Raw genomic sequence first — 26,900 nt, forward strand, 5'->3', positions numbered from 1 at the left:
CAATGCTTCAAAATGACAAACATGTCACAGAATGACACCAAACATGCTCTGTCAGTAGTATGGCATTGAGCGTTTTGGCTCTAACTGTACTCTAACTGTAATAGAGTAATCACATTTGGCTCATTGTTCAAAACTGCCATTGATTCAAAGCTCAGAGCCGGAAAAAAATCGAAAACATAAGGTTCATTCTCACTCATCTGCCAGTTTCACAAGCACATGAAGAGATTATAATGGCACATTATAAATAATTTAGTATTCTAAAATATTGAGTAAAATAAAATACATTGATTTTAAGAAAAAAAAAAATATTGCAGTGCTGAAAATACTTAACTAAAATAAACTAAAGAAAGTGACTGCAACACTAAACTAAAAAAAAAAAAAAAACTAAAAAAAAAAACACAGAAGAGCACCATTAATGTAAGTCACAGAGTAGTTTAACTTATACTTTCGGAAAGACGTTTTGCCCAAGGCGTGACACTGGTGACATTTCATAGAATCAAGGAGTTGTCTTGGTAGGATAATACCGCAGTCTCTAAACAAAAGGGTACGTTGCTTATGCAAAGTATCCTTGGTGGTTGTTAAAGTGAACTTATGGAGGGTGTGGTAAGGTAAATATCTAAATGGTATGTCAAGCAAACTTGAAAGCACTTGAATGTTGAGAGAACGAGGCATGTTTTAATCTGTCTGAGCATCCAAAACTATAAATCAAATATATTGCAGACAGGGAGGCAGATGCTCGACTGTAGTGATAATGTAAAATATGAGCTATTTTACTTGTTTTGCATCGTATGCAGCTGCTTATCTTTTAGAATTAATAAGACAGTGTGGTGATAACAAAATGTATCTAAAGTATCTAATAAAAAAAAGTGTGAGGTATGACGTTTTGCACCAGTTACATAAGTGAAAATGGATAGGAAGAGATATTGTCCAGGGCACTCTCTTCACAATGTTCAACACATAAAAGTGTTCACAACAGTGGTACTGAAACTGCAGGTTTATCTTATTACTGCGCTATTGTAGTATGAAACCCAACACTATACCTCCCAGCATAAACAATACAACTCCATACTAACATAACAAAAGCAGTGAATCTTCTTCAATTATTAATTTCTTGTACTGAAACACCATACGTTTTGGTCTGTAAATCAACAGATAACATTAAGTGTGAGAAGCCTAAGAGATTCTTATCACAGCTGTCCATTCCACACGTTACTGAAAAAAAAAAACTAAAGCTCTTTCGAGCCAGCGAAACAAGTAAAGTTGTTTGAAATTTTAACCACTGATCAAGTGTGGACATTAATACTATAAATATTTCACCAAGAAGTTTTTTGTTTTTTTTCGTTCTTCCCATGACGGTATGGCCCTTAGTCAATTTTCATATCTTGAATGAACCCCTTTCAGAAACACATTTACAAATATGTTAATTTATAATAAAGGCACACCCTCCTCGTGTCTGGGAAAAATCTAATTGCAAAATAACATTGATTTTTTTTTTTTTTTGTGCGAAAGAAAGAAAGAAAGAAAGATAGAAAGATAGAACGATAGAAAGATAGAAAGATTGGCACAAAAGCAAAAAAATTGACTTAACATTCCTTAATTAAATAATATAGTTGACTGCGCTGCTACTCAAGCACTAATTTGCAACTATACCATTGATATTATAACCAAATGGATAATGTTACAGAATGAGTGCATAACGACAGACTGTGATTCTAGGAAAAATATGGCATTGTAATAATGAAAAGGTGGAAGAAAACAGCATCATATGTAGTAGATCCTAGATCCTGAAAATACACCACAGGTACACCTTGTACTAGCAATTTTCCCATAGACATACATAACATGGCTGCTAAAGAAAACTGAACAAGATTCATCCAGAATTCATACAATCACTAAAGAATATTTCACTGAAGTAGTATAAAGTGGAGATGTTTTGATCAGGGGTTTTTTGCCTCCGCATTCCAACCCTTTGAAAAAACAAACAGAACTTTATTGAGAGAAGCTTCTTCCCCTCCGTTCAGGTTCTTTGCTATGAGGTAAAACCTGGCTGGAGTTGATGACAAGCTACAAATACTGTCCATTATGAGTATGTTGAGGTTGTGTAATGAGGTATTGAACAGATGTGTCTTGCACTGGCAGATAAACCATTCCTTGTGAGTGAGTGACCTACTACAGGCCACATGTGCAAAAACAGGTCAGGTAAAAGCGTGATATGACAAGCATCTCATCTGAGCTTTCACATTATTCATTATTGCAACATGCCTATATTACTCTGTAAATATGTTGAAAAACATGGAAATATATATAGATATATAAAAATGTGATAAAACTCTTAGGAGGCCTTGATTACAGAGACCCCCTCCCCAGTTATTTAATTCCCCGATTATAGGACTCCTTCCCTTTGAGAAAAAAAACCCCAACAACTCCTTAAAAACTCTTTCTCTCCGTCTTAGTCCTGTGTAGAACTTCCACAAAAATGGACGAGTAGAAAATGGGCAAGGCGGGTTATTTCTTGTCGTTCTTTAGAAACAGCTGGGCTTAATCATGAAAAGAGTAACCATTTAAGCTTCCTTATTAGATAAGTAGGACAAACAACCAAGTTAATGGAAAAGGTTTTACTTAATATCCACGCAGGGGTTTGGACGCAGGGGTTTCTTCCGGACTACACTTGCCACTCTCTTCGCTGGCGGTTTTTATCGACAAATCATCGGGGTACGCTGCTCCGCAGGCTACTTCGCCCTCTGAGGTATCCTCTTGCTCCCCTCTCTGGCCATCTGGTGCCTCTCCCAGCAAGTCAGTGTGATTATTAACTTCTGTGCCAGAGGTCATGTGCTTCTTGCGCAAGTGCTGGTTGAGTGTGCCTTGGAAGGGAAAACATTTGCCGCAGATCTGGCAGTGGAAGGGTTTGTTGTCCGTGTGGCCGCGGATGTGGTACTCCAGCTGATCTTTGCGGGTGTACTTCTTGCCGCAGAACTTGCAGACGAAGGGTGTGATGCCCATGTGCAGACGCATGTGACGGTCCAGGCTGCCCTTTTGATTGAAGGACTTGCCGCAGTAGATGCAGATGAGCCGCTCGTTGTAGGGGTACCACTGTCCGCGGAAACTACGCTCCCTTACGTCGTTTTCGAAGGTAGTTGCCGTCGCAGGTGGATCTCCTTCGTCGGCACCAGGCTTGAGCTGAGTAAGTAGATCGGCTGGAAGAGGCACGGGACGTTTCGGTCGGGCACGACCACCCCGGACGCTGCTGAGCAAGGAACGAGATGGGCTAGAGGAACTCAGGCTGACAAAACAGGGGGAAGGTAGTGCCGAGTAAGTGTATCTGGCAGAGGAAAGCACAGGCCCGTATGATCCCACGCTGACAGCCAACACCTGCTCACCATCCACTAGCTCTGTGTGGTAGCCATCGTCACCTGCCGACGAGCTATCGGAGTAGCTGGGCCGGTCGGTTTTCTCCAGCTTTATATGGACATCTGTCACGTGCCCATCCTTCCCGATGAGTTCTATCTGTTCCGACTCAACCTCCATGGACACCTCCTGCTCAGATATGCCGTCGCTGCTCCCTCGGTCTGACTGACCCTCCTCCGCCATCCCCTTACCTGAGTTCCGCCCTTCCGCGCAATGATTCTGGCGAGGATAATAGGGTGGCGAAATCTGAGTGGGGTTTAAAAAGATACCACCATCTTTCACACCATTGGGTCCAGACCTTGAGGAGGTGCAATCGTCATCTGGATCTGTCCCATCAGGCACTGGGATGCTTATCTTGGAGTGAATACCCTCAAGAATTTGTGTGCATTTGTCAATCACAGCCTGCATTTGGAGGAAGCTGGCAGCCGTGAGGAAACTGATGACATCACGTAGGCGCAATGCCATGCGGCCAGTGTAGCAGAAGGCCAACAGCTGCTCAAACACCTCAGGGCTCTTGATTACGGAGATGGAGAGGCCACTCATTGTGCCAAGTGCTGAATGATCACGGAAGTATGGTGAACTGGCGGCCAAAACAGCCTTGTGGGCTCGGAACGGCTGGCCCTGAATGTGCACAATGATGTCGCACAGCTTGCCCTGGAGACGGAGCTCATTGAGCTGGTTCAGGACGGTGTTGCTGAACTCAGGTACATCAAACTCTATGAGGCTACCACAGTCCTCCATGACTCACTGACGTCTCTCCTGGTTTGTAGAGAACCTGAATGAAAGAAAACAATGTGTGAGGAAACACATTTATAGATATTAAAAAGATTAAGCTAAATGAATGGTATATTATATGTTAAGCACAGATGGAATTTGCATATTTTTTCACAGTTGTTGAAATCTGCAGGTAAAATTTGTTATAGCTGACAGTACTGCAATCTTGTTGGTATTTGAATATATAGCCTAATCCAATTTGCCAAAATACTTGATAATAAATGCAAAAGACTGAATTAGTAGAATTTTATGAATATCAGGCATCCTGATTCTGCGGAAATATGCGTTGACTTTTGTGCATGAAGACGTGGGCTTTGCTGTACAGCCATTTATCAACAGACAAAATATTTTCCCCCAGATTTTTTTCCCAGTGTACAGGTCTTTGTATCATTGAGTTATATTTATGTGTTCATTTCTAAATTTCCTATGGTTAAATTAACGAAGAAGCACATTGAAAAGCATAACCCTCTTGAACCTATAGGCTATTTCTGGAATGAACCAAGAGATTGAAACTGACACCGCATGATCATTCTCTTTCACATGTTTGGTACAGTTTTAATTGCAATCCAATTATGATATTGTGATGCGTTTAATTGTGACTTATGTATTGCAATGTGTATTGTGTTTTGAGGTAGTTACTCAACCCTTGTGTGGTCCAATTATATAAAATTCTAGTAATAATCAGCGCTTCCATTTCAGAACAGTACAGTACAGCACAAATCTACACATTAACCCAATAAACAAACAAAAGATGCCGTTGGTACATTGGCACCAACCTGTCTAGTGTCTAACCACAATTCACCAGTCTTTTTACACATGAGAGCAACCATGCTGTTGTACAATGCACATGCAACATCCACATGAGAAAAACAGTTCCATTTACTCATAGACGACATTCGTTTAACTAGTGCATTATTCTTACATTTTGAAACATTTACCTTTTCGTAAATTTGATACCAAAAACTGATTACCCCTTTGACTAACTGCTAGTTGGTCATAGTAGTACTTAAAGGGTTAGTTCACCCAAAAATTAAATTTCTGTCATTAAACACTCACCCAAAGATAAAAGAAGGCCTAGGGGTTTGGAACGACATGAGGGTGAGTAATTAATGACGGAAATTTCATTTTTGGGTGAACTAAAAGGCACTATCTTTACATAATGCCTATGTGTATGCAACTGGGCATTGGTGCTCAAGTAACATTTCATATTATCAGAGTTTAAAATAGTTGTGCTGTTTAATATTTTTGTGGAAACCGTAATACATCTTTTCAGGATTCTTTGATGATTAGCAATTTTAACAATTTATTTGAAATTGAAATCTTTTGACAAATTTATTTACTGTCATCATGCTTGCTGAATAAACATCAATTTAATACATAAATAAATAATATGTGACCCCAGACTATTGAATGTTAGTGTACATGTTGGCATTATATAGTATAAACATAATATTACAACTTACATCTGCACAAAATTAACTAATTATTATGTAATAAATAAATAAATTATTAACTAATAAATAGAATGTGCAACTCCTGTGGTGGATGCGTTTCTCCCGTAACACGCTGAAACACGCTAACTAGCCTAAACCCAAAGAACTAGCCTAACAACGTTTTATTACTAGTGTTCTCATTATGTATATGACAGTCCAAGTCATAGTTAATGCAACATTAATTGCCATTTGAGCTGCGCGTGCTGAAGCTAAAGATGATCACTGGTAAACTGGAGCGCTTTACTACCACGTTAATTAACTTAACCAAACACATCCTATATGTGATAAATCATATATAAACACAAAATAAACATGATATTACAACTTACAATTGCACAATAGGTTGCAAATGCACCAGCACCCATGACTGTGCGTGTCATGAAGGTGTGGATGCGCTCATCCCGTAACAGGGCGAACCAAGAATTCACAGCATTCTTTTACAGCAGTGTAGCCTATAGTGTACCCAAGACAGACTTGCGTTGCACTTAAATGTATTTCCTTTTCAAAGTAATTCCAATCATATTTTACGCAATTCAAAACCATCATGGCAAACAGTGCACATCTGAAGTTCAACTGAAGGACATAATACATTATCTATCAGCCTTAATATTTCAGCCTAATTTACTCGATTTCGTTGATAAAATATTTTGGCCAATACCGATATGGTGGCCAATAGATTGTGCATCCCTAGTAAATGCGTAATAAGACACAACATCTGACTAATTTCACAGAGCTTCATAAATCAGAAAAAAAGAAAGGAATACAGTGCTATGCATAAGTTTAGACACCCATGCTAAGTTGACTAAAAAGAGGAATAAAAAAAATCATCTTTTGGAAATTGAACTTAATGCCTTAATTAAAAAAAAAATAGGAAAAATCCAACCTTTAAGGACACCAATTTTTTTTTGTGAATGAATAATGTATCGTAAATAAATAAATGTTCTTCCTTAAAATACAGGGTGCATAAGTCTGGACACCCCTATGTTAAATTCCCATAGAGGCAGGCAGATTTTTATTTTTAAAGGCCAGTTACTTCATGGATCCAGGATACTATGCATCCTGATAAAGTTCCCTTGTCCTTTGGAATTAAAATAGCCCCACATCATCACATAGCCTTCACCATACCTAGAGATTGGCATGGTTTTATTTCAGTTAGCCTAATAGCTGGATTGATTTGCATTGAGAGATGATCTTATGGAAAGTACTCCATGCCAATCTCTAGGTATGGTGAAGGCTATGTGATGATGTGGGGCTATTTTAATTCCAAAGGCCAAGGGAACTTTATCAGGATGCATAGTATCCATGGATCCATGAAGTAACTGGCCTTTAAAAATAAAAATCTGCCTGCCTCTATGGGAATTTAACATAGGGGTGTCCAGACTTATGCACCCTGTATTTTAAGGAAGAACATTTATTTATTTACGATACATTATTCATTCACAAAGAAAATTGGTGTCCTTAAAGGTTGGATTTTTCCTAATTTTTTAAATTAAGGCATTAAGTTCAATTTCCAAAAGATGAAATTGTCAACTTTTTAGTCAACTTTAGCATGGGTGTCTAAACTTATGCATAGCACTGTATATGGCCAGTTGCACTGTGGCTCCAGAGAGCAAGTTTGAGTGAAGCATCTAGTGTACACTTTAATCCAAAACATGAATCCCTTGTGTGCTGCATAGATTGAAGCTCAAGCACTTTAAAGACTCAACAGACATCTCTACCTATTTAAATGACAAAGACAGCCTATGGCCATGACTGGTCTTTACACACTTAAATCCATCAAGTATTAGAGTAGTTCATATAGTGCTCTTAAGCAAAGGTGTCATCAAGAGCAACGTCTAAAAAGCAGAGGGAAAATACCTGGGAACCAATAAGATCTTCATGGGTGTGTGCAGAGAATTCATTAGATCAAGTTGATACATGGCCAAGAACGATGTGGGAGAAAGAATGATCCATCAATAAGAGCATAAAAGTAAAAACTGCAGCCACTTAGCTTGCAAGTAATATGTTGAACAGAACACCGCATTATAAAAGCTGCATTTAAAAAGAAATGGGAAAAAGCAGAATTTGCAAGAATTCTGTAAATGAAAAGTTGTTGTTCTTATCTTCCTCTTTACATTCTCCCAGGCCCTCCTACGCCTCCAACCACCTAAAGTCTCATCTTCTCACTCTCTAGTCTAGTGATTCAATGTGAGTCTCAGTCAGCAATTTTGGGAGAGTAAACACTTTCTCCGATTGGCAGGACTTGCCAAGAAACCCGTCTCACCACCCATATGTTGTCATTCTGCCATGGTCAAGAGAGAAAGAAAGAGGGGAGGAGGAGGACTCATAGAAACACCAGAAAGTAAGAGAAACAATGTCAAATACAGTGCTATGCATAAGTTTAGACACCCATGCTAAAGTTGACTAAATAAATAGTGCAAAATACAGGGTGCATAAGTCTGGACACCATGGTTTTATTTCAGTTAGCCTAATAGCTGGTTTGATTTGCATTGAGAGATGATCTTATGGAAAGTACTCCATGCCAATCTCTAGGTATGGTGAAGGCTATGTGATGATGTGGGGCTATTTTAATTCCAAAGGCCAAGGGAACTTTATCAGGATGCATAGTATCCTAAAAAATAAATAAAAAAAAATACTTAAAAATAAAAATCTGCCTGCCTCTATGGGAATTTAACATAGGGGTGTCCAGACTTATGCACCCTGTATTTTAAGGAAGAACATTTATTTATTTACAATACATTATTCATTCACAAAGAAAATTGGTGTCCTTAAAGGTTGGATTTTTCCTCATTTTTTTAATTAAGGCATTAAGTTCAATTTCCAAAAGATAATTTTTTATTCCTCTTTTTAGTCAACTTTAGCATGGGTGTCTAAACTTATGCATAGCACTGTATCTATATACATATAGTTCGTCTAATATATAAAATGAATAAAAAAATTAATCTCTAAATTAAACAGACTTAGGCCTACTTTAGATGGAAAGGAAGTAAACACAGTAGCCAACAGGGCACTCAGTATTAATCTGGCAAGTTTGTGCATACTGGCAATCATATTTTTTCAAATAAAGACATGGTAACACTAATTTTACATGCAGCACACAGTGAAAATGGCATAAATATGACATAGTGGGCAAATGAATATAGCACAGCATATTTTGAAATCAAGGGTTTAAACTAAGTTTGTTGACCGTGTGTCTCAATGAACCTGAACTCTCCTGTCCGCATTCAATCACATGGACCAACCGTCACTCACAGAGTAACACATTCATGCAGGCTACAAATGCGCACTTCAGAATATCTGACAGCTGGATTCGACGAAGTCTGCAAGGTTTGTGAAATTAAATGTTTATTAGATATTCCAAAAACAAGATTTTAAATGATAAATGCGTATTTGCTGAATGCTGACGGTTGTTAAACATGCATACATAAACATATTGTGAATGAAATCCGGAAAGAAAATGGATGTGAAAAAAAATGTGGAAAATCACGTTTAACATATAGGCTAGTAGACGTTAAAATTCTATTTCCTTTACATTCACACGTTCACAGAGGGAAGCCATATCAAAAAGGAGCTGTGCCACTTGCACACTTCTATGAAAACCAAGTTGAACTAGAAAATCAAGAATGTATACTCAGTTGATCTGGTGGACCCAAGGGGGACCCAAGGGGTCTTGGCTGCACTCCAGGGAGATGCAATCGCAGGTTTCACACTCAGGCTTGTGTACTTGAGGGGAGATTTTAACACAGCTCTTGAGCATTGACAACAATCAAATTATGAAACTACTTCCTCATAGTATACTCTGGGTTGCAAGTAGGGGCATATTTAAATGGTGGATTGCTGAGAAGATTGATTGTTAAAGGTCATCAAAATAAGATAGACGGCAACGTCATGTAAAAGATTTGGCAATATGCATATATCAAAGCTTTTTTTTTTTTTTTTTGCCATCAAAGAGCTGTTCCAGTTGAAGGGATCGAGTTGCCTTGGTTCACTCCATGACACATCTTCATATCTAACCATAGGTTACTTATTGTATCTCTTAACTAGTGGATCAGCAAGTTAAATATTCTAAAACGGCAATTTTACATGCATTTGTATTAGCCTACTAAGTAAGCAGATCAAATCAGACATTGAAATTAGGTAAACACCATCTCAGCCAAATTCATCTTTCTTAGGTTAATCTAAATTAGCCTTTTTTTAAACACATTACAGTAAAATCTGTACTATAGCCCCATTTAATTCCCAAATACTACCCAGAATCCCTAAACAACAGTAAAAATAAAAACTCATGGCTAACTGGGAAAACTTATTTTACCGGTTCACTGAGCAAGCCGTTAAGTGTGGAAACTGCCATATCAGCATTGGCAAATGAACGCTGCAGAAGGCCTGCTTCAAGATAAGCAGCTTTCAGCCTATTCTGCAAAATAAAACCTAGTCCAGTACTGCCAAAAATGCTTAACATGCACAGTCTGGCAGGAGGAAACCGATAGGCCGTGAGAGGGCGGAAAAGCTGCCAGAAGTGCTTGCAAACTTTGTGGGGAACTGTTTTCAAGAACTGCCACGAGAATGCTGAGCAATATGACTTATCTCAACAACACTTTGATTGAACAACAGGGCTTGACAATAAGGCCTGCCCGATGAAAGTTTCTCAGGAGTGTTAATGGAATTGTCACTGCCCTGATCGGGTCCGTCATCACGAAAGTGTTAGTTTTGTCGATTTAAACATTCAAGCGCAAGAGGAACATTCAAGCTTTAGCTACCGCTGTGTTGATGAGCTCTATATTATCTTGATATATGCTAGCAGCATAACATTACAGCAATGTTTTGACAGTGGCGGTTATAGAAATATGTGACTAGTGACTGTAGTTTGTAAACCTAGTCACATATTTCTATAACCGCCGCTGTCAAAGAATTGCTGTAATGTTATGCTGCTAGCATATATATCAAGATAATATAGAGCTCAACAACACAGCGGTAGCTAATAAAAAATGGGTCAGAAGCTCTGGGTATCATCCCTGGTCCCAGGCATGAGGCTACACCAAAGGAATCTTCAGTTAAAACACTAACATATTGCTCCTGATCGTGACAGGAGAAAGATCATAAAAAGGCCAATGTGCATTAAGAACATACTCCAGGCCCATTCTGTGCCTTCAACCATCGCCATCCACGACTCCGGCCATTTTAATGGCAAGAAAAGAAAAGCTACATCAAAGGGAATCTGCTGCACAAATTCGAAAGGATAATTAAGAATCGCTATAAAGGAACTGGCAAGGGAAATCAGCCAGGCTTTGCATATCCAACAGGCATAATCAGAGTGGATAAAAATACCACCAAGTCATTCTGTTTTGCTTCGGGTGCGCAGGTCAAAGGCATCCTTTCTTCTTTCCCAAGTCAATCCCCATTCAAGCTGGCCAAGAGACAAGGAATACACAGCCAAAGCCCACTGAACCACAAGCTTCAGGGACAAACTGCTCATCGATGTTCCCAAAACATTCAAGTTTTATACTCACAGTCAATGTCATAAGATTCAGAAACCTGAGCATTAGATCCTGAGCAGCGGAGGTGATGTCTTGTATAAAGTGCAAGAAAAATCCTTCTCCTTTTCTGTGCTATAAATCTGCCATAACAGGAGAATTTACTAACCAAAACCCCTTAACAGCTAATACTGAAGAGAAGCAGACACAGCCACAAAAAATGAAAGGTTTATCGAGTGCAAAACAATAATGCCTACTCATGCACACAGCTTAATTGGTTTGGCTCCGTCTGTTCAGACAAGCCTGGTTGAGAAAACATTCTGAGTGGTTAGGAGGGACATTTATGACTCCTGAATGCCGTAACATGGCTTTTAAGATGACAAGGACATGGGGAAAACCAAAATGAAGACACTTTCTTATGAACTTCCTGATGAGCAAATGCAAAAATTGTACTTTCAATTTCAGACTATTGCTCAAAATAAATACCTTCTTCAGGTACACAATCACCTTGAACACATGCCAGAGGCTAATTTCAACATCACTGAACGTACACCTTTATCAAAAAGGTATGGAATGTTCTTCAGAACGTTTCCGTTCCACTGACCTGCGTCTCAGGTTTTTAACAGCAAAAACTTATTCTGTGTGAACTGTTAAAAATGGTTAAAAATCAATTCCCCTAGGGAGAAAATTAATGGGATTGTTACTTCCGGAACCCAACTGTTGCACTATATTATTCTTGCAATTTGTTTGTCAGACTGTCCATTTTACCTTATTAGCCTGCATTTTCCAAATACAGTTAGCAGCTGCTTTTATCCAAAATGACTTGCAAATGAGAAAAAACTAAAGCAATTTATCACATAGAAACCAACAATATTACCAGTATTGCAAAAGCTAGCACAAAAAAAAAAAAAAAAAAAAAACTAAATGTTGAAAGGTCAATAAAAGATACATGTTATTGTACTCTTGTTAACAGCAAAGTAACCAATCAAATAACCTAACTCACATATCATTGCTGGACATATGAACTACCAGCTGAGTTGAACAACCCTATTTATCCTGCCCTTTAAACCCGTTAGCCTATATTGTGTGGTGAATGGCTTTATTCCAAGTCTTATGATAAAAGTCCAAAATGATGGACAGTACAAACAGAACAACTCACCTCAGAAAAAGATTTCAAACACATTCACGACAAGGAATTTTTATGCCACATGAACAACCAATGAAAGTGAAACTGTTTTTGACATTCACCTGAAACACTCACACTTTACTGTCCTGTACATTAAAAAAAAAAAGTAAAATATTTTAAAGTCATCTTATAGACACAGTACTGTTTGTAGATAGTTGCATACATTATGCCTTGTGGAATTTAAAGGGTCAATTCACCCAAAACGACAGGCAGAATTTAAGTTAGGGACACCATCCACGTTCATTTTCCTTATCATTTTGAGTGAACTAACAATTTAACAAAAACGAAACTAACTCAGAACCAAACTTAACCCTTAGAGACAGTAAACTACATCCAATACTGTTACGAATTTAAAGGAATAGTTCACTTTAAAATGAAAATTCTGTCATCATATACTCACCCTCATGTTGTTTCAAACCTGTATGAATTTCTTTCTTCTGCTGAACAGAAGGGAAGATATTTAGAAGAATGTCAGTAACCAGACAGTTTCTGGGTCCCATTGACTTCCATAGTATATTTTTTTCCTACTATGGAAGTCAATGGGACCCAGAAACTGCCTGGTTACTGACATTCTTCTAAATATCTTCCTTTCTGTTCAGCAGAAGAAAGAAATTCATACAGGTTTGAAACAACATGAGGGTGAGTATATGATGACAGAATTTTCATTTTAAAGTGAACTATCCCTTTAATACATTAATAATGGTTTACTAAGCCAACTAAATGTAATTTCACTTTAACTTCAAATAAATCATTATCACCTTGTTAAATAAATCAGTAACAGCTCAATTGAATTGAATCAGTCCCCGACTGTTTTTTTTGTTTTTAAACCAAGTGAGCTGCCTACTTAGAATTTGTAAGCATAGCCTAACAGGCACGTTCAAACGCATCTATAAAACGGTCTAGATAGGCAGCTCTCTAGTTACTGTGACAGCCAATGTCTTGCACTTTCGATATTTTTAGTACCTTAATGAAATTAGTTAACGTAAGTTACTTTTGCGTCACTTCCACGGCTGTGATCAAAAGTTTTACTTGTCTAAAACAAATTCAGGGTGTGAAAGTGGCCCTCTTGCTTGTGATTGAGGGGAATGCGGAATGTGGAGGTTGGCAGTTAATACTGACTGCATCTGAAGGGAAAACAAACACGTACGCTTCGTTGAACTGCTATCGAACGGTGTAAAACGGCCCATGACCGTTTAATTTGCCCGGCGCTGCATGCGAACTCTCCCACATTACATTTGCGACAGCCGAGTTGCTGCCAGGCTAGCTCGTACCAAAGCTGTCACGGAATGCTAACAAGTTAGCCGGTTAGCGCCATGTATTTAGATGCGTCCGATAGAACTGCGCCAAATAAACCAACGGTGACGTCTGAGCAGATATAATGCGCCGTTAATAAAGTCGCGTCTCACCTTCTCCGATCAAACGTCGCCCATTCCTCTGCACAGCGACTCGCTTTAGCTCCTTCCCCAGCTGTGCTCCTCTGCCGTTGCTATTTTTCCAGCTCTCTGCCAAACCGGAAGTGGACGCGTGCGGTCTCCAGGGGACGCGCTCTGTCTCTCGAGTGTCTTGACGTGCTGTCAAGGAAATCTTCCGGTGGATGCTATAGAGATCAGCGGTAGGACTCGCCCCCTTTCCTTCTGACTTTTCGGTACAAGGGTCGGGGAGTGTATGTTTAAGGATGTTAGCTTTGTTGCAATAATTTCAGTGAAGGGTATCCAGTCTTCATTTCTGTGAATACCCACTAAAACAGTTTGGGAGGCCAGTATAAATCGTTAAAGGACCATAAAGGCTATAATAATAATAATAATAATAATAATAATAATAATAATAATAATAATATTTTTTATTGCTGTTATTATTATCATTATATAGGCTAGTAAAATAATTATTTAATATTTTATAATAATACAAAATTATTATTATTTATTATTATTATTATTATTATTATTATTATTATTATGTCTAGTAAAAGAGTTTTATAATATTATTATTTTAAAATATTATATAATATTCGAAGATAATAATAATATTATAAACAACAATAATAATAATAATAATAATAATAATAATAATAATTATTATTATTATATTTATTATTATTATTATTACTAGGGCTATTAGTTGTAGTAGTAGTAGTATTGATTATAGTGATTATAGTATTGTTTCTTTTATAATTTTATAAATATAATAATTATAAAATAATAATATTAATTATTATTATTATTATTATTATCATCATCATCATCATATTTGTATTATTATCATTATAAATAATCAAATAAAATACAACAATATACATTATGGATTAAAAAGTAAATAGCTTCATTAATTATTTCAGAATATTTTAACATGAGTTAACATTTTGAAAACACAAATATTAGGTTAATCAGAGCCAGTTTCATAACACTGTGTCTTAATAACTAGTCAACTAGCAGTTAACCAGGGGGTAATCAGTCTTATTATATACATATTCAAATTAGACCAATCTGTGTTTTTTATATAACTGACTTAAAAAGTTAGGAGCATCTTAAAGAAAAACAATTGAAGACTAACTTGTAAGACTAGTTTTAGCAGTTTATGCAACCGGCCACAGATCTTTCCCCCACGTATACTACAGTTACATGTGTAAAGTGTAATCATCAAACTCAGAATGAAGTCAAAATAACCCATCTGCCTCCTTCAGCTGGCCAGTTTCAAGCTGCTTTAATACAAATCTAACAGCAGAGGGCGCCATAGCCTAAATTAACAAGTAGAGAAGACGTTCGTTCACATTGCTCGGTAAACAACAACCGTGATCACAAAGGCTACTCTATAGCTATAAATTAGCATATAATAGTCTCTATAATATGATATTGAACAATGACAGAAACAACGTATTATATATATAGTATATGTTTGTATATGCTGATTGCAGCACTGTAACAATTTGATGACAGTCGACGAAACGTTTCAGCTGGATGCAATGCAATATTAGAAACTTGGTAAGTTCCTCAACAAACTTTTTTATTATTATTCTCTAGGTCTCTATGTACAGGTGTTTTAAATAACTCACCTAACCAATACACTACTATATGAAGAACATATAATGTGAGAATTGTAGGCCTAACGTTACTTCAAGAAAGACCCATCGAAGAACCTTTGTTTTTAAGAGTTTAAGAGTGAATAATTGCACAACTCTTTTACAGTAATTCACAATTAACATTTAGAAGGATATATTTTGAACTCAACCAATGTATGCAAAGTGGTCTTTTTGAAATTCCACAGATGTGTTCATTTATAATGTGTTTATTTACTGGAAATACAGGATGCCTCTGAGCACATTCTACAATCATATCAAGTTTAGAAATTGAACATTGGACTGAATTACTTGTCTTGAAATATGCGACATGTTAAAATGCACAATTAAAATTATATACCTGTTAAAATATTTGCATATGCCATTTCAGTCACATGATCATGCCTTATTTGTCTTTTCCTCAAATATTGTTGTTTTTGCACTAAATGTACAGGCAGACATAAATCATTTTGGCCCCCGAAAGTCTAAAATACTGGCGGTAATTTTGTATGAAATAGAATGGAATTAATGTAAACAACAAGATTCAGGAATTAAAGTCTCTAAAACAGCACCATTGATCCTCCCACAGCAGCATAATGAGGTATTACATTTTTTCTTCTTTATTTTTCCCCTTTTTTCCACTTCAGCCGAGAAAGAATGTTATCCACAATGAGCTTTTTTCATCATCTAATTTGAGGGACAGCTTGGCCTCAGAAACGAATATCTGACCTAATCTGAGTGCAGGTGGGTGACCGTTGTAAGGAGCAAAATCGCTTTGTCATCGCACGTGCTGTTGAGCGCGGCCCATGTTAAACAAGTCTCCCCTCTATTCTCTGACAGTAAGATAATTCTCCCATTTTTCTCTCTCATGCTCTCTCTCTCTCTCTCTCTCTCTCTCTCTCTCTCTCTCTCTCTCTCTCTCTCTCTCTCTCTCACACATACACACAATAACACAAAAGAATACATAGCCACAGGTACGGGGTGATTAGAAATGGTTTTTGTTGACCCTAAGGGGTGATGGTGATATTAATAACATTTTCAAACAGTCTCACTCATCAAAGGGTTTCCTGTTGAAGTTGTAATCTTCCTTGAAACAGGGCTTTGTTAGCCACCGTGGCATTCACTTGACCGAGAATTCCTCAGCAGTAAGCTAATGGGGATGATTTTGAGCGGGGTCGGCGTCGGGGATCAGAGCTGGGGACCCGAGCGGGGTGGCCCCGGAGCTCAGAGGTGCCTTGCGGCGGTTTGTAGCCCAGGTGACTTTGCAAATTCCCCTCCTGCTTAAGACGGGCCTCACTGGGTGATCATTTTCCAGACTTTCCCAAGTCTGCATATCAGGGATCAAAAACAGCAAATGAAGTTAAATGCCTAGTCGACATTATTTGACTGGACGATTTCTACAGTTTGAAAGTTTGGGGGGTTTGAAAGAAGTTGTTATTCTGTATTATATTGATCAAAGTGGCAGTAAAGACATTTGTGTTTCAAAACATTTGTAAATAATATTTAATAATTCAATATTAAGTAGCACAACTGCTTGATACATTGATAATAATCAGAAATGTTTCTTGATCACCAAATCAGCATATCAGAATGATTTCTGAAGGATCATGTGACACTGAAGACTGGAGTAATGATGCTGAAAATTCACAGGAATAAATTATATATTAAAATATATTACAATAGAAAACAATTATCTTAAATAATATTCCATTTTACTGTATTTTTGTTGTCTTGGTGAGCATAAAAGACATTTGAATAGTAGTTTACAATTGTATGTGTTGTCATATTGATTGAATCAGTCAGTAAATCAACCAATAGATGGATGTTTGTCATTGCTAATGTGATTTATCTAAATCTATTCTCCGCTCATTTAATAGACGTAAAAAGTTTTATACATATGAAAAATTCCAGTGATGATTGATGCTGAAGATAGAGATCAGAGGAACTCAGGTTTACAGGTGCACTGCATTCTTGGCCAGCCAGCGCTGTGTCACAGGTGAATGTCACTGCGGGGTGTTAACGGATCTTTAGATGTCTTCAAAAGGCAAGCTTGACCCTCAGATAAGGATAGAATAAAGGAATTCAGACATTTTCTAATTCAAATAACACGTTGGTTCACATTATACTATAAAAATGATAGAAACACACTGTTTTCAAAGCTGAAAAGGGAGTTGAAATATAGTAAAGCTATTTTTCCTATAGGCTACTAACTTACATGAATTGGCCATTGTTTTTTTTTTACTTTTTTTTTTTTTTTTTGTATGTGCTCTAGGAGTCCAGAAATACCTTGGCTGTCAGCACCGGGACAGAACAATAGCCTCCCAGTCCTGTAAAACCCAGGATCACTGAGGGAGAACATACTTTCCAATAGCAGGTGTTTGAGTCTGTCAGTACCTGCTCCTCACCACGACTGCCGGTGAAAGGCTCGGGTTGTCCAGGTGTGCATGTGCATGTGTGTGTGTGTGTGTGTGCAGAACTTATTCCTCTAAGGTTACTATTTGGCAAAGCCGGGGATTGAAACATACTATATGGCGATCAGGCTATTAAGCACGTTCATATATCATGCATCTTGTCAGTGTAATTCACATTATTTCTCACGTTTAGAAAGAAATTACTTTTACAAAACGTCTTAACATCCTGTGTGCTGAGGGTTGTTGAATGTATTTTTGTTATTTAAAAAAGAAATCTGTTTCTCAAATCATTTACTTGCCAAAAAAAAAGAACAATGTTTTTGTTGAAAACTCAATTTTCTTCATTTCGAACTTCCTCCCAGGACACATTTCAGTGTGTTCATAAGCCGCTTACAATCCTACAGACCAAGATCCTCAGATACTTGCAAGCCACAATGCTTTTATTAATATGAACAAAAAGACTAATTATTTGGAGTCTAAAATTTCAAAGAGAGTTTATGTAAGACAAAAAAAAAAAAAAAAAAATTCAATCATCACTGTGAAGTATGATGTAAAAGTTTGTGATGTAATCCTAAAACGTTAATTTAACATCACACTCAGCCCTTGGAAGCAAACAATATTCCCAGGCAGTTATGCATGTGTGTTATGATCGACATGCTCAAACTCCCATCTGTAGTTCATGGTCTCTTCTCCTGATAATATTACACCTAATCACCACTATATAGCGAGCTGTAATGAGAGATGATAATTATGCAATATATGCTTGGAGAATATTGATGTAAGGGTTCTCACACGGAAACAATGAGGTGATTGAATATAGGAAATAAAGCGCTCTCATTTGGCACCCAATGGGTGATTGGAGTTATTCTGCTTTTGTGTTTTATAACATTTGCACAAGGCGACGAAGATAGAAAACATAACGGTTATATTATGTCACAGTTTGTATTCAGTTGCCTTCACAAAGAAATTATATATATATATGTAATATATATTGTAATTAATCATTTCACGGCCCTAATATATATATATATATATATATATATATATATATATATATATATATATATATATATATATATATATATGAAGAGTTCAGATGCAAAATCCTCTAAGTGCCATCTGAAATTTTCTTCTAGAATGATCATTTTTATCAAGCTCGTATATTTAAGTTCAATAATTTCACTTAAATGGCAATGCAAATTACCTATTAATTGTCATTTAAGTGAAATTACTTAACTTAAATATACAAGCTTTATAAAAATGATCATTCTAGAAGAAAATTTCAGATGGCACTTAGGCTTTTGCATCTGAACTCTTCATATATATATATATATATATATATATATATATATATATATATTATAATTCAAAACAACTACCTTCTATTTTAATATATTTTAAATTGTAATTTATTCCTGTGATGCCAAAGCTGAATTCTCACCTGCACCAACAATTGTTTTTTTAGATTATATTTTATTTTGTATATTCTTAACACTACGACTATATGCTGTTGAAATGCAGCAAGTGGTCAAATAAAATGGACATTAGTATTCTCTGTCATGGTTTTTAAAAGAACACAATCATTTCATTGTCATAATATAAAAAGAAGTAAACGTCAGAGCGCCCGTTTTCATGTACACAATGTACAAGGAACAAAAAAAGGTTAAATGAAAAGAACAATCATGAGATTTTATACCCTCTCCACAGAGATGCATTATCACATTGCAGTTGCCTAAGAAATTAAGCCAAATTGTGGCTATAATGGCTGAGGCTTGAGAGAACACAACGTGAGGGCCTGGACGGGGGGAGAGCGGATGAGTGATTCCTGGCACAACCGGAGAGAAAGAAGGAGACAGAAAGAGTAAGAGCGAGAGAAGTATACTGACTGGTGCTTAGCTCGAATGAAAGCTCCTGCTTTGCGGACCAGAGATCAAAACTGAGGGGGCCGGTCTGGGTCTTCACCTGGGCCCTTTGTCATTGATAAGTCTGTCATCCCTGCTGATATTGGAGCAGTAATGGCAACCGATGATTAGCCCACTCCTGAGCCATTAACCACATTTCTTATCCCTCTGCTCATGCTCCGCAGGGGAAAGACACACAAAGAGATCCTTTATAGTCCTCCAGCCTTAAACTCCGAGGCCGCGTCCACCTGACCTGAAAGGCACAACTGTTACGTCGCAGAAGAAGAAGTCCAAGACGAGCTACATGTCAAAGGTCGCGGCGTGGTGCTACATCAAATGAGGGGGTTCTGAGTGACCGGCTCGCTGAAAGAGTGCCACGGAGAAAATTGCACAAAATTGTCTGTTTTGTCAACATTTCATCGGTAGATTCGCACAAGAAAAGGACCCTCGGTCATTTGCACGGCGCAGGCCCTCAGACAGCTAAAGGGATTGAGCTGCTCAGAATTTGACTGACAAACAAATCTCCTCATTATTTCTGTCTCCATCCCCCCTCAGTATGCCTCTTAACCGGCGATATTTAATATGATCTCTTTTTAATGATCCTTAAGTGGGTGAAATTACATCCCCTGAAAAACATGTAAGGTTTGATGGAGGTATTTGAGTTATGGAGCCTCAACTAAAAAAAAAAAAGAAGGAAAGAACAAGAAGAAATTTGTCTCAGTTGATCATTATATAACTAAGAAATTGTAAAAAAAGAAAAAAAGAAGTATTGGTAACTACTTTTACAATGTCAACACATGGTAGTTCACCTCTAGCCTCCGAGATGTTTTCTTCAACTCTCGTGGACCCTAAAGCCCTTGACTGAAAATAGTTTGCCGTGGCCTGGGTTAATCCTGTAAAAATATTTCTCCAAACGCAAGTACCTCGGTATGCGTCTCAGACACTGTCTGCTCCCAGGATTTAAACTTCCTGTTTGTGAAGGACGCAGCAGGAAGTGTCTTGACTCTTCACACACCTCTTCAGGGTGCTGACCGCTCACTTTAAATCACTTCCACTAGTCCTGTCGGGCTTGTGTGCTGTCCATGATTTACTGCCTGGTATATGATGGCTTAGTTACATCTGACAAAATGTGGTTTATAAGATGAAGAGGGGTTCAAATGTCTGAGACCACAAGTGCAAATGCTTGTATTTTGCACTTTTCTGATTTAATACAATCCCTTTAATACTATTTTCCATATTTTTTTCTCATTTTGTTTATCCCAAAACATTGTTTATTTGCAGATTCAAATTAGATTTTGCATACCAGATTTTCATTAAGGATATCTCATTGTTATTGTTAGTGATATTATTGTTTATATATATATATATATATATATATATATATATATATATATATATATATATATATATATATGAAGTGCACACTTGATAAAGTATATTTTGTTTCAAAATGCATATATTTTGATGCCAAAATGTATTTATTTATTCAACTATTCAAAAAAATTACTTCAAGGGGCAAGAAAATAAATTTGACTTAAAATACATTTGGGGTAAATGCTACATGTATTTTTAAAATATATATTTTGGACATATAAAATATATTTAGACTAAAACATATATGAATTTTTTTTTTTTTTTAGAATTATAAGTTACTAAAACTTAAAAAAAAAAAAAAAGTGAACATTTTAAAATCTATTGCAGTTTTTTGTATATTTTCAAATGTTTTTAAAATGTAACCGAACATATTTTTTTGCAGTATGCGATATACAAAATATATATTTTGGACATAATAAATATATTTAGACTAAAATATATTTTAAAAATATTAGGGCTGTCAAAAGATTAATCGTGATTAATCGCATCCAAAATAAAAGTTTGTGTTTACATAATATATGTGTGTGTACTGTGTATAATTATTTTGTATATATAAATACACACACATGCATGTATATATTTAAGAAATATTTGCATACATATAATGTATATATTTATATATAATTTATATTATATATAAATATAATTTTTTTTATATATAAATTACACATTTTTCTTAAATATATACAAGCATGTGTGTGTATTTATATATACAAATTTAATTATACACAGTACACACGCATATATTATTTAAACACAAACTTTTATTTTGGATGCGATTAATCGCGATTAATCTTTTGACAGCCCTAAAAAATATATAAAGAATTATAAGTAACTAAAACTAATCGAAATCTATTATATATATATTTTTTTTTTTACATTTTCAAATGTATTAAAAATATAACTGAAAATGTATTTTTGTGGTATGGGATTACAATTTTAAGCAGTATTGTGTGAATCAAGCCAAATAATCTGCAAGAACAAGTACTCAGCTGAAGTAATTGTTCAGAACTAAGCAGATTTCCAAAGACAGAGCAAGATCCTACAGCAGGCTATGCTGTATGAGAAGCAGGGAAAATTATCTTTCATTAACTTACACAACCATAAGATAGCAGCTCTAGATAAGATCTGCTAATGCTGTAACATGAAATTATGGAAAGACAAAATTGTCATTTTCTAAATAAGCACCTGTGATCTTGCCTGAAAGCCTGAAAGCCTGAAAGCCCCCCATTTATAGGCTCAATCTGCCGACAGCAAAAAAGCGGAGAAGAAAAAGAAAGAGTGGGAGGGGGGTTTGTACAGAGCAACAGCCCGGAGCAGTAATATCTCAGTCATGAAGGGTCAGCGCTCGGGGAGCAGACAGTGAGCTCAGGTGCTCGTCTGAGAGAATCCAAAACCCTTTGGACTGTACCTCTCATAACCCAGCTAAACCAAGTTTAACCAGCCCTGCCTGACCCACTCACAGCTGATTCTGGTGAAGTGGCGGTGTAATGCAAGTTAACCTTTGCACCTGACCGGATCAACTTTTGACCTTTGGTGGTGTCATGGCATTTTAATTGGAGTGGACTTTTTTTGTACTATTAGTTAGGGTTAGTAACAATTACATTTAAAATGCATTAAAATAAAAATAAATGTTAGCTGTTAGAATGATGTAAATGCCTAATAATCTGTTCTTGCCACCATACAAACAAAAGGTCATCAGTTCTCTTATGTTACATTATATTATATTTCAAATGATCAGATGTGGGATATTTCTACTTTAAATGTCTAGTCTCTGATAAAAGCTTATATTGTATCAGAAGTTATAAGAATAACAAAATGGCAACAGTTGAGAGATTTGTGAAGGATAAACAATGCTATGCTGTGTTAGCATTTGTACCGCAGATGTACGATTATCAACAAAAACATAAATATTTACCATTGGCATGCAAGATCCCAGAATGTGAATCTTAATCAAAACTTTATCAAGGCACAGGAAGGAAAACTCAACTTTAAAATGTGGTCTTGCAGTCGATTTTAGCAAGAGGATACAACTAAATTAACGAGTTATAAACTTTTCATTTTACAAAATTGGGAAGATTTTTGGTTTGTGTTGCGTTTTCATTAAATAACAGAAAAGTTGAGCATCAACAAGAACAAGTAGCAACTTGTTCAAAAAAGGACTTTCTGAATGGAACGCATCATTCTCCTTCTCCATTATCTTTAATGATGTCACACTCAACAGCTGGCCAATTAGCAGCTGAGAATACAAATGATGCGAGGACTCTGAGCATGACCCTGTTTCCTGTCTGCGGATAAGCCGGGTTAAAACTACATTTCCAGGATATTTGTGATCATGTCATGTTGTTTGGCTCTTCAGCAGAGCGGTGGAGCTGGCAGCTCCACCACAGATTCCCAAACCCTGCCGCTGTGGGTTAAGACGTCTGCCAAGCTAAGACAGCTAGCAGTTGACACCTCATAGAGCAAAGGGGGGCAACCTGCGTTCTGCTGGCCCGACTGCTTAGCTTCACCTAATTACCTTCCGATTACGCTGACAAATTCTTTATTTCCGGTCCTAACTGAGGCTCTGGCAACAGCTCTTCCTGTGGTGGTTAATGTTCCCGTAGTGAAAACAACCTACCCGTTCGTTTCTTTTTCCATCTCTATAAACATAATCCTCAACACCGGCAGAGTGGCCACTGAGTAACACCTCACCTCCACAGCTACCCCGACCCCCTGGGACGGGCCCGGCGCGGAAAGAACGGGTCGGTCGCTTGAAGGATTTCTGCACGTGTGTGTGCGTTAGATGGGAAGAGAAAGGGTATTGTGCTCCTACCAATGTGTTCCTTTCTCATCTGGATAGTTTCCTCATCACCTCTTTAAATCTTAAAGTGTTTGGCATGAAGCCTGAGTCGGGGTTCTCCTGAGGCTTTCTACCACGAGCACTCAGGGTCAGTGGCAGCCGTAAATCTTCCGATTCTTTTGGTTTTTGAGCGGAATCGTTCACGGAACCATTTGTGGAATACAAATAGCTTTTCCCTCCTGTTTAATTGCACGGTTTCTTCACGATGCCAACGGATGAAATCATTTTAATGCCACCTTTTTTTTTGAATATCTCAGTAAATATGTATGAATTTTATTTCACAAGAGCCGGCAAACTATATAGCTCCCTGCTCATAGGCTTGTCAGTCTCCCATAGGCTATGATGTTTTAAGTCTTTAATAAAGAAAGCGCACTGCCATTTAATTGGCTCCCTGAAGATGTCTGTGAAAGGAACCTAAAGACTGCGAAAGCCACTTGGCAGAAGGTTGATACGAACGGAGAAATGTGATAATGAAAGGTCTTTAGATGTGTGCAGTATTTCCACAAATGATCATGGCAACTGTACAGATGCGGTAAGCGTCGTGCATTAACTTGGATTACCCAGAACCATCTTCCATTTTTCCCAATGCTGTTTCAACCAATATGATGTGTGAGTTGTTAAAGGCTCCTCATAAACCTGAGATGAACGCCAGTCTCCTGCTTTTAAATGGGGCTTTTCTGGAGCACAAATGATGGCAGACGCTTTGTTCACACTTCATTCCAGAGCAATGCAATAAGTGACATGACCGTGGCCCCAACCAAGGCACAAAAAGTCATGTCCTTTACCGTGTCTGTCATGTGTCCCTAAGTCCCTCCTACTGATGTGGGATCTTGACTCTGGTTTCCTAAATAAAACAGACACATGTCCATGTGGACACAGCTGAGCCAGATATACATTATTGGGCCTCGTATAAAGAACACAAGAGAGAAAAACACTGCAGGTACAGCTCAAACAGGTGGATGACGGTGATGTGGAAACACTTGCACATACTTGACTGGAACACGGAGATCCTGGCACTGTTGTTAGTACATTTGATAGGTTTGAAAAGATTAATGTGCACTTGCTGTTCAGCACAGAACCACAAGGAGGCAAAGTTAAAGCAGATAAAGTTTAAAAAAAAACAAGGTACACTGATAAACAGACAGATGTGATCCTATTTGTTTTTCATGATTTTTTTAAAGTCCTAATGAATTATATCACTCTTTAGGGAAGGTCAAAGCAAAACACACTCAGTTAATGTATACAATGAAAAGTTAGTGATGATTCAAGAGAGGCAGAAGTTCAAAACAATATTTACAAGCGATGTCTGAGATTAAAAGCATAATTCAATTAGTCAGGGACTCACCGCCTCTTTGGGTCAAAGTTCAAATTGTCAGCGGAAGGATACAGCGGATGTTTCCGATGAAATGAACTGATTTATAATCGCTAATAATGCTCAAAACCTGCTCAAGGGTAATATTACTACTAATACTTATATTATATTATATTATATTATATTATATTATATTATATTATATTATATTATATTATATTATTCAATCCAGGGCTGTAGGCAAGGAAACGTCCTGAAATGGGTGGCCATTATATTATAATTTTATATAACATAATATATTTTTAAATCACTTGTATTATTAAACTACAGTAATATATATATATATATATATACACACATACACAATTTATAATTATTAAATAGTAAATTTCAATATTAAATTATATAACTATTGTACTATACAATGTAACCTCTCATATCTATTTAAGTTATATTTCAGGTGTGTTTTCACAGCTGTGGATTAACACTTTGGAAGATGATATAGAGTTATAAACGACAGAAATCACAGCTGTTCGGCCCTGCAGGAGTTCGTGCTCTGCTGATATAGGAAAACAAGTTGAACAAGAATAAGAACTTATTGCATGCTGTGAGATGTCGTGACAGCTCCGTAAAGGACATGCATAAATCAGTAGCGATTGGAAAAGTCGCTGTTTTTAACCGCTGTGGCAGTGGACATGGAAATCTGCACGCCATTATGAGTTTATGCTTACTGTGATCTCTTCTCAATGTGATGTTATTCTAGTGTCCAAAAAAAAAAAAAGGGCCAGGAATCAAAAATTCATCCAACATTATGACATGGTTATGATGAAAAGGTGGTTTGTCTGACAGGTGCAGCACATGAGGACAGATGTGCATGAAATATATGTTTGTTCTACCATATTGGATGATATTGCATTGCAAGATTGAAATCTCATCTCACTATCGGCATCAGATTAGGTTGGAGGATGACCTGTCAAAAAAGGGCAACAATAACACAATGTAGTTGACATTCACAATACAAATGTCAAGAAAAAAAAAAAAACAACATTCATGACAGAACATTTGTTTTTTGATGGAAAGAGCAGTCAACGCTACAATATATGAGGCATAGAAACATTGAATCTGTATGAAAAGCAGACTTGTTATATTTTATGTTTACTCCGGCCTTAGATTTATCATTGTTTCATATACACAGCAGAGAATACAAGAAATACCTTCCTATCTTTTCTCTTAAATGTCCTTGATGTGATGGAGCTAAAGCTTCTCATGCAGACTTACTATCTCTGACTATTAGCATCTCTGCTAACCATCGTTTTTCGCAAAGTAGAGTTAGCGCAGGCCATTCAGTGCATCGCCTGCAGCTAGCCATGCTAAGCTCTTGTGTGTTTACACAGATGGCGTTTGTCCTCTTCCATCGACTGCTTCTATAATTCCCAGCGTAACAACTTCCCCTAAATGAAGCCTTTGAAAAATTCCAAAAGCAACAAGCACTTAGCATTTTAATAAGAGAATTGCTTGATTCGATACATATTGTCCAGTGTCCCGATCCTCCCAGTCCATCTAAGACTGGATTTCCGAGCCTTTCGTTCCGACCATCTGAGAATGTCTCTGTGAGAAAGACTGAAAGATAGCACTGAGAGATTTCAGAAATGCAAACCATATGTAAGCAGAGATCTCTT

General features: G+C 37.0%; 1 protein-coding gene and 1 long non-coding RNA gene across 3 annotated transcripts; one reads left to right on the forward strand and one right to left on the reverse strand.

The window, feature by feature from the left end:
• Positions 1-1,199: 1,199 nt before the first annotated feature.
• On the reverse strand, positions 1,200-13,893 carry zbtb34 (zinc finger and BTB domain containing 34). Its single transcript, XM_079896683.1, has 2 exons — positions 13,736-13,893; positions 1,200-4,180 (listed from the first exon to the last, which is right to left on the reverse strand). Exon 2 carries the CDS (start codon positions 4,144-4,146, stop codon positions 2,620-2,622), a length of 1,527 nt encoding a protein of 508 aa, XP_079752809.1. The 5' UTR covers positions 4,147-4,180; positions 13,736-13,893; the 3' UTR covers positions 1,200-2,619.
• A 1,339-nt stretch (positions 13,894-15,232) lies between these two features.
• Positions 15,233-20,161, forward strand: LOC307173521. 2 transcript variants are annotated; one of them, XR_013823867.1, is made up of 4 exons: positions 15,233-15,307; positions 16,029-16,220; positions 17,654-17,819; positions 19,500-20,161. It is a non-coding gene; the product is annotated as an uncharacterized lncRNA (long non-coding RNA). The 2 variants fall into 2 exon arrangements; XR_013823868.1 differs by having other exon boundaries at positions 16,029-16,125.
• The last annotated feature ends 6,739 nt before the right edge of the window (positions 20,162-26,900 follow it).

This window comes from Squalius cephalus (genome assembly GCF_949319135.1).
Source record: "Squalius cephalus genome assembly, chromosome: 16".
NCBI lineage: Eukaryota > Metazoa > Chordata > Actinopteri > Cypriniformes > Leuciscidae > Squalius > Squalius cephalus.

What these genes read in the sequence shown, in the direction of transcription:
- zbtb34 (XM_079896683.1), bottom strand. Translation starts at nt 4,146, where the DNA reads ATGGAGGACTGTGGTAGCCTCATAGAGTTTGATGTACCTGAGTTCAGC.